The 12,862-nt window shown below is 49.6% G+C and overlaps 1 protein-coding gene across 5 annotated transcripts in view; it reads left to right on the top strand.

Annotated features, from left to right (window-relative positions):
- USP4 (ubiquitin specific peptidase 4) overlaps positions 1 to 12,808 on the top strand; it is a 52,903-nt gene extending 40,095 nt beyond the window's left edge. For 3 of the 5 annotated variants that reach the window (XM_045862386.3, XM_045862387.3, XM_054504752.2), the window contains 9 exons: positions 1,796 to 1,987; positions 2,643 to 2,731; positions 5,904 to 6,131; positions 7,595 to 7,665; positions 7,928 to 8,046; positions 8,406 to 8,555; positions 9,546 to 9,649; positions 11,607 to 11,695; positions 12,064 to 12,808. In XM_045862386.3, the coding sequence (XP_045718342.1) occupies positions 1,796 to 1,987; positions 2,643 to 2,731; positions 5,904 to 6,131; positions 7,595 to 7,665; positions 7,928 to 8,046; positions 8,406 to 8,555; positions 9,546 to 9,649; positions 11,607 to 11,695; positions 12,064 to 12,225 (1,204 nt within the window). In that variant the 3' untranslated portion in view covers positions 12,226 to 12,808. Of the gene's footprint in view, positions 1 to 1,062; positions 1,160 to 1,795; positions 1,988 to 2,642; positions 2,732 to 5,903; positions 6,132 to 7,594; positions 7,666 to 7,927; positions 8,047 to 8,405; positions 8,556 to 8,657; positions 9,039 to 9,545; positions 9,650 to 11,606; positions 11,696 to 12,063 lie in introns of those variants that run through there. The other 2 variants (XR_010413070.1, XM_064596138.1) reach the window with 2 other exon arrangements.
- Positions 12,809 to 12,862: the final 54 nt, after the last annotated feature.

Consider the following 12,862-nt stretch of genomic DNA (forward strand, 5'->3'; position numbering starts at 1 on the left):
ACCCCCAGCTCCACTGGCCCCCTTGGCCCCTCCCAGATCCCCTTACTTCAAGGCCCTGTACCTGTGTGTCCCCCTCTCCCAAGTGGGGTGGAGGGGAATGTGAGCTTGCCTGCGCGCTCTGACAGCCACTTGCTCGGGGAAGCTTGACTGTACACCACACCCATGCTCTTTCTCCCTCGTTCCCTCTCACTGGAAACTTGACTCTGCTGAGAAAGGTTTTTAGCATTTGTTTTGGTTTGTGTTTTGGTAGAGGAATGCAGTGCACCAAGGAGGACTTTTCCTTCCCTTTTAAGTTTTTGGGCCTGTGACCTCTAGATTACTCTAAAAGGAGTACTTCTTGACCGCTTCCAAGATCCTGGTTCTGTTCACACTTGCGCAGCTGCCTCTCCACTCACAGCCATCTTCTCTCACTTTACAAATGGAGGGCACCAGGGCTCATGCTGGGATTCAGGCTAAGGCTGTCCATTTCTGATCCCAAGTCCTGAACAGCGCCTTCCCTCAATTCTGGAAACTAATGTTTGCAAACACCAGAGCTTAGAGGTGCTGGCGCATTGCCGTGTGGGGAACCTGGCAAACCACCACCAACGAAGGAATTTGTGGAGGCCTGAGTGCCAACCATAAGGAAGCAAATTGTTTTAAAGATGAATTGGTAATTGTCATGAAAACACACTAGTACTGCTAATATTTTTTGAGCATGTGGAGCACCGTGCTGCTGAGTTACTGATTTCTCACCACCATCCTCTAAGGTGGGTAATCCCATTGTTCACTGAGTAAGCAGTGTCAGAGGGGGGCATGTGGCCCTGTTACAGCAGCCAGAAAGTGACAGTGACAGGCCTGATATTTGGGCCAGCCTCACTCCTAAGACCTGGTTCTTGACCCTAATGCTGGACCATAGGGCCTTTACCCAGCACATCTTGGACATTTTTGTGAGTTTTTCTTAGAACTCCTCCTGCACATACTTCATTTAGAATCGTTTGCCAGGCATCTGGGGAGGGTTTTGTGTGTGTGTTTGTTTATAGTTTTCCAAAAATTGAATCAGTAAGTTTGTGTCTCCCCCTATAGGAAGAGGGAAAGACTACAGTCGGTTGCCAGCAATTTTGGTAACATCTGTTCCAGGATAAAACATCTATAAATCTCCTCAATCCCATGTATTCACTAAGTAAGACACATTTTTCAAAATCATTGATTTGTATTTAGCATTTTCTTTGGTTATCTCTAATTTTTAAAAAATTAAATATGATTCTTTAATTTCAATGTTTTTGAACAAAGATGGCAGTTAGTTTTATAAATTTGCTTCCTCATTTGAAATAAAGAATCTTTGCCTAATATTCTAGGTATACATTCTTGTATGATATTTGGTTTTATTGAAGGTCAGGACACATAGGAATACCTTTTTAAAAGTTGAGCTCCTTGGTTACAGAAGATGAACTTGGTGGCCAGGCCCCCCCTCCCACCCCAGCCCCCTGTGCCTCTGTATCTGCAGTGATGGTCTGGATGATGGCTGTCATCTGTGTTGAGTTCCATTTGAAGGATCACAGAGTTGAGGCCATGGTTGGGGGAAAGAGAATCACGTTAGCCCCAAGTCCTGGGTTGTGTATCACGTTTTGCTGACAGTGACCCTTGGGATTGCTGACCCAGCTTCTAGAATCATCTTGGAAATGGTTTATCCACCTTTTATGCTGAGGTATGGTTTGTCCCAGCAACCACAGTCCTGGCCACCATGTAGCTGCAGCTCAGATCTCTGCTGCTCGTTGTGACCTGCTGCTGAAGGTGTCCTCTTTTGTGATTGACACAGGTACGAGGTCTGCAGCACCTCCGATGATGGCTCTGAATGTGTCACGCTTCCAGTCTACTTCAGGGAAAGGAAGTCCAGGCCGTCAAGCACTTCCTCCGGGGCCGTGCTGTACGGGCAGCCACTGCTGGTTTCTGTTGCCAAGCACAAGCTAACCCTCGAGTCTTTGTACCAGGCTGTTTGTGAGCGTATCAGGTTGGTGGCAGGAATGCGTTTTGCTTGCAACCTAAAAATGCGATGAGCCCAGTCTCTGTAATGCCTCCCCCCATCTTCCCCTCTCAGTGCCTGTATTGGTCCTGGGTGCTCAGTCCTATGAAAATGCAGTTGGGCTGGCCCCCGGGAGGGCCAGGACAGGTGCTGTGGGGATAGGGCATCTGGCACCCCTTAAGCGCCATGACACTGAGCACCTCAGCTTCTTCTGTGGTTCCTAGAATTGTGTCTGTCACACTTGTCAGTCACTGGGTTTGGGCCATCTAGTGCTTTGATGTCCCTTTGTGTTTGAATATAGTTTCCAAAGTACTCCCCTATCATTTTGAAGCTGGTGATTAATGTTACTGAGAAATATTTCTTTCAATGATGGTGCCACGTGACATTTGTAGAAGACTTGAAACAGGCATTCATAGAAGACTCAGAGCCTTCAGTGACTTGGTACTTAAAACATCTTATCTTTTGGGTTCCTCTCAGTTTCTTAAAGTATTGAGCCATCATGTGATTTTAAAGCCCTTTTATTTATCTGAATTGCTTTGTGAATAGCTGTATGTCAGCTGTGAACCACATTTAGCTGAGTCATGGAGAAAAACAGGTAAATGTTATGGCTAACAAATAATTCCTTTTCTTTCTTTTTTCCCAGCCGCTATATAAAACAGCCTTTGCCTGAGGAGTCTGGCAGCTCGCCCTTGGAGCCGGGGGCCTGCAATGGCTCCAGGGGCGGCTGTGAAGGTGAGTGCTCGCCACGCTATGGGCTGTGACTGACCAAATCCTTCCTGACCTCCCTATTCTTCCAAAGGTGTTGTACACACGGGAGAGGGAGGCTGTAAGGCTGGGTGGGGGCTCTGGCTGGAGAGCAGACCTGGGAGCCTCGTTGCACCCACTCCAGGCTGTCCAACTTTGGCGCCTCGTGGAATCTTCTGAGACATGTAGGTTGGCTTTCACCTACAGGTTAGCCTGACAGGACTGAGTGACTTGCCCGGGGTCACAAGGCAAAGTCAGGAGTTGATTCTGGTCCGTTGGGATGGGTAGAGTAGGTGCTCAGCCAGCCCTTGACTGCCTCCATGACCTGGCTTCCATCTGCAGAGCTGTCATGTTGGCCCTTACCCGTCCCTCTGATGTGGCACTGCCTCTGGGAAGGACAGGAGTCCTGGCCAGCCAGCCAGAGGGCAGAGACAGTTTCTCCTGAGTGTTTCTTTCCTTCTACCCAGGAAGCTACTGGTGATCACTGACTAGATAGCTCCCGCTGCGGGAGCGAAGAGAGCCACGGTGTACAAAGTGGGAGGCGAGGCTGGTTGCGGGAAACCCGGAGCCTTCGCCATCCTCCTGTGGCCAAATGCTCACAAGCTCATCCCTGACTGGGGGGCTGTGTCTGACCTGCATTATGGTTGTCACCCTTCTTTTGGGGGCCTAGGTGACTTAGTGGGTTTATCACTATAAAACCACAAATGTCCTCCACGTTAGTGCCATAAATTTTGAGTTGCAAATCCAAATGCTCAGATGATACGCACATCTTGGAAAGTGAGAGTTGGTATTAGAGATAATGCCCACAAGGCTCTGTCCTCATGGGATATTGCAAATTATGAGTCTCTTAGGTTGAGTGTTTAGTATAGTCCTAATGTTATTCTTGCCCTTACTATGATGTTCTCCCACTGGGGATAAAGAGGAGGGTGTTCTGTGCCCACACCCCACACACAGAGATGGCAGGGTGGGCACTGCGCTCTCTGAGCAGACCCGGGGTGACCCGTGGGTTCTCGGCGCTCTGGCAGTTAAAGCACTGTGATTCCTAGCTTAAAGCGTGGGGTGGACTTCAACAAGTCGCCTCATTCCTCTGAACCTTGGTTCACCCATCTGCAGAATGGGATGATCACATCTGCTTCACAGAGTTGAGATTACAATTTAATGAGATAATGTGGGTTGAAGTCCCTGGCACATAACGGATGCTCAATTAATAATCACACCATGTAAGTATTTGCTGTTGTTATAGTTAGCCTCGCTTTTTAGACATTCCATCTGTCAGTCTCCTGTTGGGGAAGAATTACTGCCTTCTTTCGAATCCTTTAACAGAGTCTTGGTGCATAGACTTCGAACTCCGTTTAATGTTGAAATACTTCTAACGTCTTTACTGCCATGGCTCCTTGTCAGGCCTGTGGTGGCTGTCTCCTGCTGATTCTCTGAGTGATCGGGGCTAGCTGCTGTCAGTGGACTCTGCTTTCTTTCCTCATCCTGTGGTATCTATCCACTCCTGCATTAGCAGAAGCTTCCTGAGATTGTCCGAGGAGCTGGCAGCCAGTGGCCCAGCCAGGAAACAGTTTTTATAGTTCCAGGGCTCTGTTTGTTCACTGAGTAGGGCTGAAGCAGGCTTTGGCTGTGTCCCTCTCAGAGGGGTAGCAGGTAGGGGAGGGTTTCACTTGCTGGGCTGGGAGCGGGGCAGGCTCCCCCGGGGGTCAGAGGGGCAGTGCGGCTGTCTCGGGCCAAGTGAGCTGATCGGAAGAGGATTGTCTGTGAGGGCCGGGCTGGCTGTTGTAGGCCCGCTGGCTGGTTGGGGATGGTGCCGATGGGAGTCTGGGTCACACCCTCATCCGTGGCTGTGCTGTTCCTGTGGCTTGAGCGGAAACTGCTGGATTGTCCTGGGCCTGGCTTCCTTCATGCCTTAGGAACACTCCCAAGGCAGACTGTCTTTGAAAAAGAGGATTCTTATGTGGGAACATCCTCTTTTCCTCAGAGTTTCCATTTCTACTGCTATTTCCCAAGTATATAAACTTCATATTTTAAATGCTTTCTTCTCCTCTTTTGGAGTTGTCCCATCTTTGTTGAAATTACTTACCCAATACCCTGACTTCCCCTTTTCCTAACAACAAAAAGTGCGATGACTATGTTTATGGGTCATTTTACTGCAGCCACATATACCAGTTCTCTGGAAATACCTGGGAAATTTACTCATCAGCGTATGTCTCTAGAATGCCTATTAAAACTCTTGAGGGGTGCCTGGCTGGCTCAGTTGGAAGAGCATTCAACTCTTGATCTCAGGATCTTGAGTTCAGGCCCCATGCTGGGTGTAGAGATTACTAAAAAAAAAATAAACTTAAAAAAATTTCTTGAAACTCAGCAATCTCAAATGAATAACGAGGAAAAAAAAAGATAGGGAGGACCCTGTCTGCTGGGTCACCGGGACCCAGCCTGGCACCTGTACCTGGGAGACATTCACCAACTGCTTAGTGAAGGGATAGTCAGCGTGTTTCTTGTAGAGGAACTGAAGGTTTTTGCTTAGTATTTGTGATCATAATAATAGTACTTTTAAAATTGACTTTTTTTTTTTTTTTTTTTTTAGATTTTTGTTTATTTGAGAGAGAGAGCACATGAGAGGGGGGAGGGTCAGAGGGAGAAGCAGACTCCCCACTGAGCAGGGAGTCTGATGCGGGACTCGATCCCGGGACTCCAGGATCATGACCTGAGCCGAAGGCAGTCGCCTAACCAACTGAGCCACCCAGGCGCCCTTAAAATTGACTTTTAAATTGTGTTTCTTAACCCTTTGGTCCTTTTCTCTCTGTGGGTCAGATGACAAAGTTGAAAGCGTCAGACGATGTGGGGTGAAGCCCAGTAAAGTACCAAGTGTGGAGGGGCCCCCATTAGGACAGGTGGGCCTGCTGACTCACCTTGTGCCTTCGGGGGTCTCCATGAGCTTCCCTGGGCCTGCACTCTCTCATCACACGTTAGCAGGGCCCCTCTGCGTGTCTCACTGGCTCGTGGTGAGGGTGAATTCAGGTGCCTTGTAAAGGGCTAGATGGAGTTTCACATACACGGGACAAAATGTGGGAGGAAGCACCAGAGTTAGGTATGAAGTAAAATTTTTAACATTGAAGTGGTGGCAGATTATATACACTGGTTTTTGTTTGTGTGCCAGGAGAAGACGAAGAAGAAATGGAGCATCAGGAAGAAGGCAAAGAGCAGCTTTCAGAAACAGAAGGCAGTGGGGAGGATGAGCTGGGTGGTGACCACGGTGAGACCACCCAAAAGAAGGTCAAAGGCCAGCCCTGCCGGAAAAGGCTTTTTACCTTCAGCCTTGTGAACTCCTATGGAACAGCTGACATAAATTCCCTTGCAACTGACGGAAAACTACTTAAACTCAACTGTAAGCACTTTCTTTGACCTTTCAAACTGGGCTTGGGGGGGTGGGGGGGGCTTAGACTCTGTCTGAAAATCCTGTTTGCACTCAGTACTCACTGCGCTGGGCTCTCACCTTCTCCCTGTAGCTCCACGAATAGACGCTTGTGTGGGCCTTGGCTTAAAACTCCCTAAAGACTGTTCCCGAGGGCACCTGGGTGGCTCAGTCGGTTAAGCGTCTGCCTTAGGCTCAGGTCATGGTCTCAGGGTCCTGGGATCGAGCCCCACGTCGGGCTCCCTGCTCCGCAGGAAGCCTGCTTCTCCCTCTCCCACTCCCCCTGCTTGTGTTTCCTCTCTCGCTGTGTCTCTGTCAAATAAATAAAATCTTTAAAAAAAAAACAAAATTTTTTTTAACCTTAAAAAAAAAAAAATGTTCACGAGACCTGAGCCCCTGCCCCAGCCATCTTGTCAGGCTTATCTCTCTGGTCCTCGCCCACCACCGCCACCACCCTCGGGGCCTCTGTGCTGGGTTGGTAACACATCTCGTGCCTCCTGCATGGCAGCATTTCCCCGGAGTCCTCTCGCTTATGAGACTACGTGGCTATTTCTTCTGCTCCATAAGACTACTCATGACGTGTGACCCATCTAGATGATGGTCATGGGTTTCATGGGCTGTTTGTTAGCTGGAGCTGGTAACGGGGGCCGCCAAGCGCACGGAAGAGGCATCCAGGCAGGACGCGCGTTGTGTGGAGAGCATGAGAGGACGGAGAAGACCCCTGCCTGGACGCAATTCTGCATCTCCTTCACTGAAAAAGAAATTAGCTTCCTTTCACTCCCTTTCTTTTTTTGTTAGATCTCTTTAAAAATGTGTGTTCATACCAGGTTTACTGAGGCGTTTTCGGGTCTCTCTCTCTCCCTGTCTCTGCAGCTCCGTCCTCTCTGTGTGGCCTCCTCCTCTTGTCAATGCCTTGCAAACTCTAGCCACCTCCTCGAACTCCAGTCTTTAGCTCCCCACCTCCGTCTGCCCAGTTCCTTCCCCGTCTCTCCCATGCCGTGGTCTGGCAAGTGCCTGCAGGCAGTAAGCTGGGCATCCAGCACCTGGTGTAGGCATCACCTTGTTTGTTTTCCTTCTCTTGGGGATCGCACTCTTCCTCTGTCCAGTACCCATCGTCTCAAAACAGTCTTTCATTATTCCATCAGGTTTTCTTCTGAGGTAAGGTGAGAGGGCAGATCTGGTCGCTGTTACTTCATCTTGACCTCTCTCTTTCGGTATCCTATATATTTAGCACCTCTGGAACTTACTGTGGCATTGAGGAAATCTTTGCCAAAGGATTTGGGGATTCCAGAGTTGGCTGGCTCAGGCTGTGGCTGCTGATGGGGGAGCAGGAGTTGATGGTGTAGCTGAGTGTTTTCTTCTCGCTGCCATCACCTGAAGAGCCTTTCCTTATGCTGGCCGTTAGTCATGAGTGACGCTTTGGTCTTCCTCCGCAGCTCGATCCACACTGGCCATCGATTGGGACAGTGAGACCCGGAGCCTTTATTATGATGAGCAGGAGTCTGAGGTAGGTGACTCAGGATTCTGGGTTGGGGGGGGTGCGCTGGGTTCTGCTCTGGCTGTGTATTTGGGTCACCGTCACCAGTTCCCCAGCAATTTAACAGATTCTGTGTCAGACTGAGAACAGAAAGTACTTACGGATTTTGTCATTATGTGGTCAGAGGCCTCAGAAAGTACATTATCTTCTTGGCCTGGGAGCTTGTGACGTTGTGGCTTCACCTGGTGAGAACTCGTTTCCCCACTGGAAGTCAGCGCTTTCTTCCTCACAGGCCTACGAGAAGCACGTGAGCATGTTGCAGCCTCAGAAGAAGAAGAAGACTGCTGTGGCCCTGAGAGACTGCATCGAGCTTTTCACCACCATGGAGACTCTTGGGGAGCATGACCCCTGGTACGCAGCTCCCCAGTCTGGGCGGGGGCACCCGTGAACCCCGGACTGAGATCTGCTGGGGCCATCTGTATACACAGAAACCCTTTTACGGGGGGGAGGTGTCACTTCTTTACATGACTGACCCCTATATCACAGTTTTTCTGTACAAGTTGTTTTCCAGACTAAGAAAGCCAGCCCCCGCCCCCGCATTTCAGAAGGTGGCTTAGAGATAGCCACCCCCCCCCCCCCGCCCCGCAAGCAGCCATGCTGAGCTCAGGAAAAGATGTTGTGGGATTGTGGCTGTGCCTCCGTGCTTGGGTGCCCAGGGGGTCCTGGCTCTCCATCTCCCTGCTAAGTGGAAGTTTCTCTTTTCTCTGCAGGTACTGTCCCAACTGTAAGAAGCATCAGCAGGCCACTAAGAAGTTTGACCTGTGGTCCTTGCCGAAGATCCTGGTGGTCCACCTCAAACGTTTCTCCTACAATAGATACTGGAGGGATAAACTCGACACAGTGGTGGAATTCCCAGTCAGGTGGGTCCCTGAGCTGCGGTGTTCTTAGGAAAATTAAGAAGTAGGCAGGAGACCTGGGCACCGATTGGCTGAGTTTTGTCACGAAAGACTTTTCTGCATTAGGAGGTGTGTTGCTGGGCTTCAGGCAGTTGGACTTCGGCTCACCCCCCTCCCCATCCTCCTACCTTTGGGGAAAAGATTCTCCAGCAGAAGCGCTTCCCAGGCTCAGAGTGATGCTGATCATTGCTGCCCCCTCACTGAACTGGGCCTCCTGTCCGTCGTTGGTCCAAGGGGCCTGGGCTCGTCTGGACAGCACAAACACAGTGCTGCTTCTCGTTAACTGCGCGAAAAAGCAACCGGAGTGTAGTCTGCTGAGGAGAACTGGATAACTGGGGGCTGCAGCGGGGCTGCGGAGCCACTTGTCTGGTCCCTGGGGCAGAGAGTGGGACTGGCTGTCTACTCGTGTCCCCAGGTGCCAGGACGCAGAGTGACAGGCCCAGGAAAGTAAGTCAACCAGATAAGAGTTCGTCCACAAAGTACAGATTTTAAAATGCTTCCTTGGGGGTGGGAGTGGAGGTAGAGACACGGATAGAATATAGATGTTTGTCTAAAAATGCATTTAACTTTTCTGTATGTTTGAAATTTTCAAAATAAAATACTGGGGGAGAAAAGTTTTCTGGGACCTGTTTCGGTATTCAGCTGAAATGCTTATGGCACCGACGGTAATTTTGGTCCTGATGGCCATTTCTGCATAGTTGCTGCAGTGCTCTTACCTGCCCAGAGCCCTTGCCCGCCGCCGGCTGCAGGGCCGGCGCGCCCCAGGCGGCTTCTGTCCAGGCTGCACCAGCCCCTGGGGCCCCTGCCCCTGCGGCCTCTGCATTCGTTCCTGCTGCAGCTCGTGTCCAAGTGCTCCCGTGTGCCAGTCTCATGCATAAAAGGGTGTGCTCGCTTACTCCAGCTTCTTTCTCTGAGGTTAATGTGTTAAAGGCCATTTTTGTGTTTTGTGCTCAGAGCTCTGAACATGTCCGAGTTTGTGTGTGACCTGTCGGCGAGGCCTTATGTGTACGACCTCATTGCCGTGTCTAACCACTACGGAGCCATGGGGGTTGGTCACTGTAAGTACTGGCGTCTGCCACCCGGACGTGCTGAAAGGCCCTTGGCCAGTCCTACTGGCCTCTTCCCGTGTGCCAGGCCCTGTCCTCAGTGCTTTACACAGCGCCTCAGGCCCCCAGTGTCAGGCTTCAGGCGTGGTCCAAACTGCTGCTTCTCCATTCTCTCTCTCTCTTGTCTTCCTTTTTTTTTTTTTTTTTAAAGACCTTAGTTTTAAGGGGCGCCCGGGTGGCTCAGTCGTTAAGCGTCTGCCTTCGGCTCAGGTCATGATCCCAGGGTCCTGGGATCGAGCCCCACATCGGGCTCCCTGATCAGTGGGAAGCCTGCTTCTCCCTCTCCCACTCCCACTGCTTGTGTTCCCTCTCTCGCTGTCTCTCTCTCTGTCAAATAAATAAAGAAAATCTTAAAAAAAAAAAAAAAAAAGATCTTAGTTTTAAGTAACCTCTACACCCAACATGGGGCTCGAACTCATGACCCCAAGATCAGGAGTCGCCTGCTCCACCAGCTGAGGAACCAGGCACCCCGGATTTTCATATTCTTGAATCCAGTAGTCCCACCTCTGGGATCTATCCCAAGGAAAGCACTTGACATTGGGAAAAAGCTTTATGCACAAAGATTCATGTATTTGTAACAGTGAAAAATTAGTAGCTGCGTCGGTGACCCAGCAGTTGGCACTGCTGTCCATCTACATGACAGTCGAGTGCACGCCCATTGCCAAGTAAAATGAATGACAATGTGGGGAAATGCCCATGACATGTTCAAACTTGTGTCCTTACAGAAGCTAGCATCACAACTATGTTAAAGCAAAAAGCAAGGAAACGTTCTCTTTGCTCTACCTTATCTTCCAAAATGTCTGGAATGTGTAGGTTTTGGTTTTTGTTTTTTAAACGATTTATTTATTTATTTGAGAGAGAGCGCGCGCGTGCAGTGGAGAGGGGCAGAGGGAGAGGGACAGTAGGGGCAGGCCCTCGGCACCTTTTCCTGTTCCTCACCCCGCAGTAGGTGCTCCGGTGAGGGATAAATGTCTGGCCCCAAGTCACGCAGCAGGTGGAGACTAGCAACCAGTTCTCCAGGAGAGTGTCATTTTGTAGAGTCTGGAGGGGACAGGAATTGCTCGTTGCTGCTGGGATTGCTGTTGTAACCACATCCTGCTGGGGAATACTATAAAATCAAGACAGGAAGTGTTGGCTGTGGGGAATGCTTGGACCACTGTGAGGAATTGTTACCCAGCCACAGACTTTGACTCACAGTTTCTGAGAAAGATACATTTAAAGCGTCTTGTCCACATTCCAGCTCTGCAAACCCAACGCCCAGTGTGTCCCTCACCGGGATTACCCCGGAGGCTCCAGAGGCAGGAAGAGGCGGTAGCCATCTGCTGGACCAAGTGGGGTTTGATTTGACCTGTTCTTTTTAGAGCCATTTTTGCTTAAATCTTAAAGTATCAGCTTCCTTTATGGGTGCCTTGGCTCTGGATTATTGCTTATAGCCATCCTGAAGATTGATACTGGATTTCTCTGTTCTTTTGATTAGTTTCCCAAAATTACAGCCTAAAACCTTGGTCCCTGACACTCCATTTTTACTGCCCCTCCCCCCCTTTTCTTTTAAGAGCAGGAGGGAGAGAGATTATGGGAGGGGGAGAGACCATCTTAAGTGGGCTCCATGCCCAGCATGGAACCCAACGCGGGGCTCAAACTCACAACCCTGAGATCATGACCTGAACTGAAATCAAGAGTCGGACGCTTAACCGACTGAGCCACCGAGGTGCCCCATTTTTACCCTTTTTGAGGAAGAACAGATTTCAAAAAAAGATGAGTTATCTTTTTTTGGTTGTCACCTGTAAATTACTCTTAATTTCGGGGTCTTTATTTTTTTTTAGAGTGTTAATTGTTTAGTGCAAGGCTAATAAAGCCAGATTAGTTCTCTGGTGATTGCTAGAGGTTATTTTCTTTGTTGACTTGGCAGACACTGCATATGCGAAGAACAAACTGAATGGGAAATGGTATTATTTTGATGATAGCAACGTGTCCCTGGCCTCTGAGGATCAGATAGTGGTGAGTAGGCTCTAGTACTTGGTTCCTCCTCTTACCTGACAGATTAAAGCTGGGAAGAGTCTCCTGGGCTAGTTGGTTATTTGGTCATCCTTATGTGACAGTGGGAGCTAGGTGTGGTAGAGAAAGAGCTGACTGCCATTCCTTCCAGGACCCTTCCTAAATGAGAAGCTCCACTCTCTGCGTTCTGTCACAGGCACTGGCCCTTCCCCACTCTCTGGGCAGGGTCACGTTCCTGGTGGCCTCTGTGCATGGATGCACAGGACAAGATGGCAGTTCTCTGAAAGTAGGTTTTGAACAGTGAGCGAAAAGCTGGGAGAAAGAGTGATAATTCCAACCTGTGAATGAACTTTTCCCCTCTTGTGTTTTAGACAAAAGCAGCTTACGTGCTCTTTTACCAACGTCGAGATGATGAATTTTATAAGACGCCTTCACTCGTCTGTTTTCCTGGATCCTCTGAGGGAGGGACGAGCCCAGGCAGCTCGCAGCAAGGCACAGGGGACGATGAGGCTTGCAGCATGGACACCAACTGATGCTGCCTCCGAGACCCTGCCACCCCACAGCGCCAGTGTAATCCCCCAGGAGAACATCTTTGACACTCTGAAGACTACTAGCGTTCGGTCTAAAAACCAGATGAAGAAATCCCCTTCTTTTATGAGCAGAAGAAAAAAGAGACCCTGTTTGCTCAGAAGGGTTATGTCAAGAGGCTGAATTATTTTTCTTTTTATACAGGTGGTGAGAAATTTCTGTAAGACCTGTGGAGCTGGAAAGTAGGGGGTCGGGAGGGGGGTGCACAGTGGAGTAAGGCCGATGAATTCCAAAGAATGGAGAGGAACACTGTAATTGATTATGGTGGCCATGAAGACCTGCAGCAGGTTGCCCTGAGTTTCTGGATTTCTTATTCTGGTGCTGGTTCCTGGTCACCCCAGCAGTCTGCCCACAGTAAACCAAGCCTCCAGTTCACTTGATGTTGTCCCCTTCTCCCTTGCTGTGCACTGACATGGGTTTATAATTCCCTCAGAATTTAGTCCCTGAAGCCCGTTTCTGTTTCCCTTTGAGCCATCTTGGAATTTCTAGCTTTCTTCCCCCTAATGAAATGAAGATATTTGGTGTTGGGGTCTCGTGTGGAACCTAGCAGTTCTGTTATGTCCCTCACCATCTTTGATGAAT

The sequence above is a fragment of the Mirounga angustirostris genome, unplaced genomic scaffold (genome assembly GCF_029215605.1).
Source record: "Mirounga angustirostris isolate CCGP_5_RB_7025 unplaced genomic scaffold, mMirAng1.0.hap1 SCAF_1, whole genome shotgun sequence".
Taxonomy (NCBI): Eukaryota; Metazoa; Chordata; class Mammalia; order Carnivora; family Phocidae; genus Mirounga; species Mirounga angustirostris.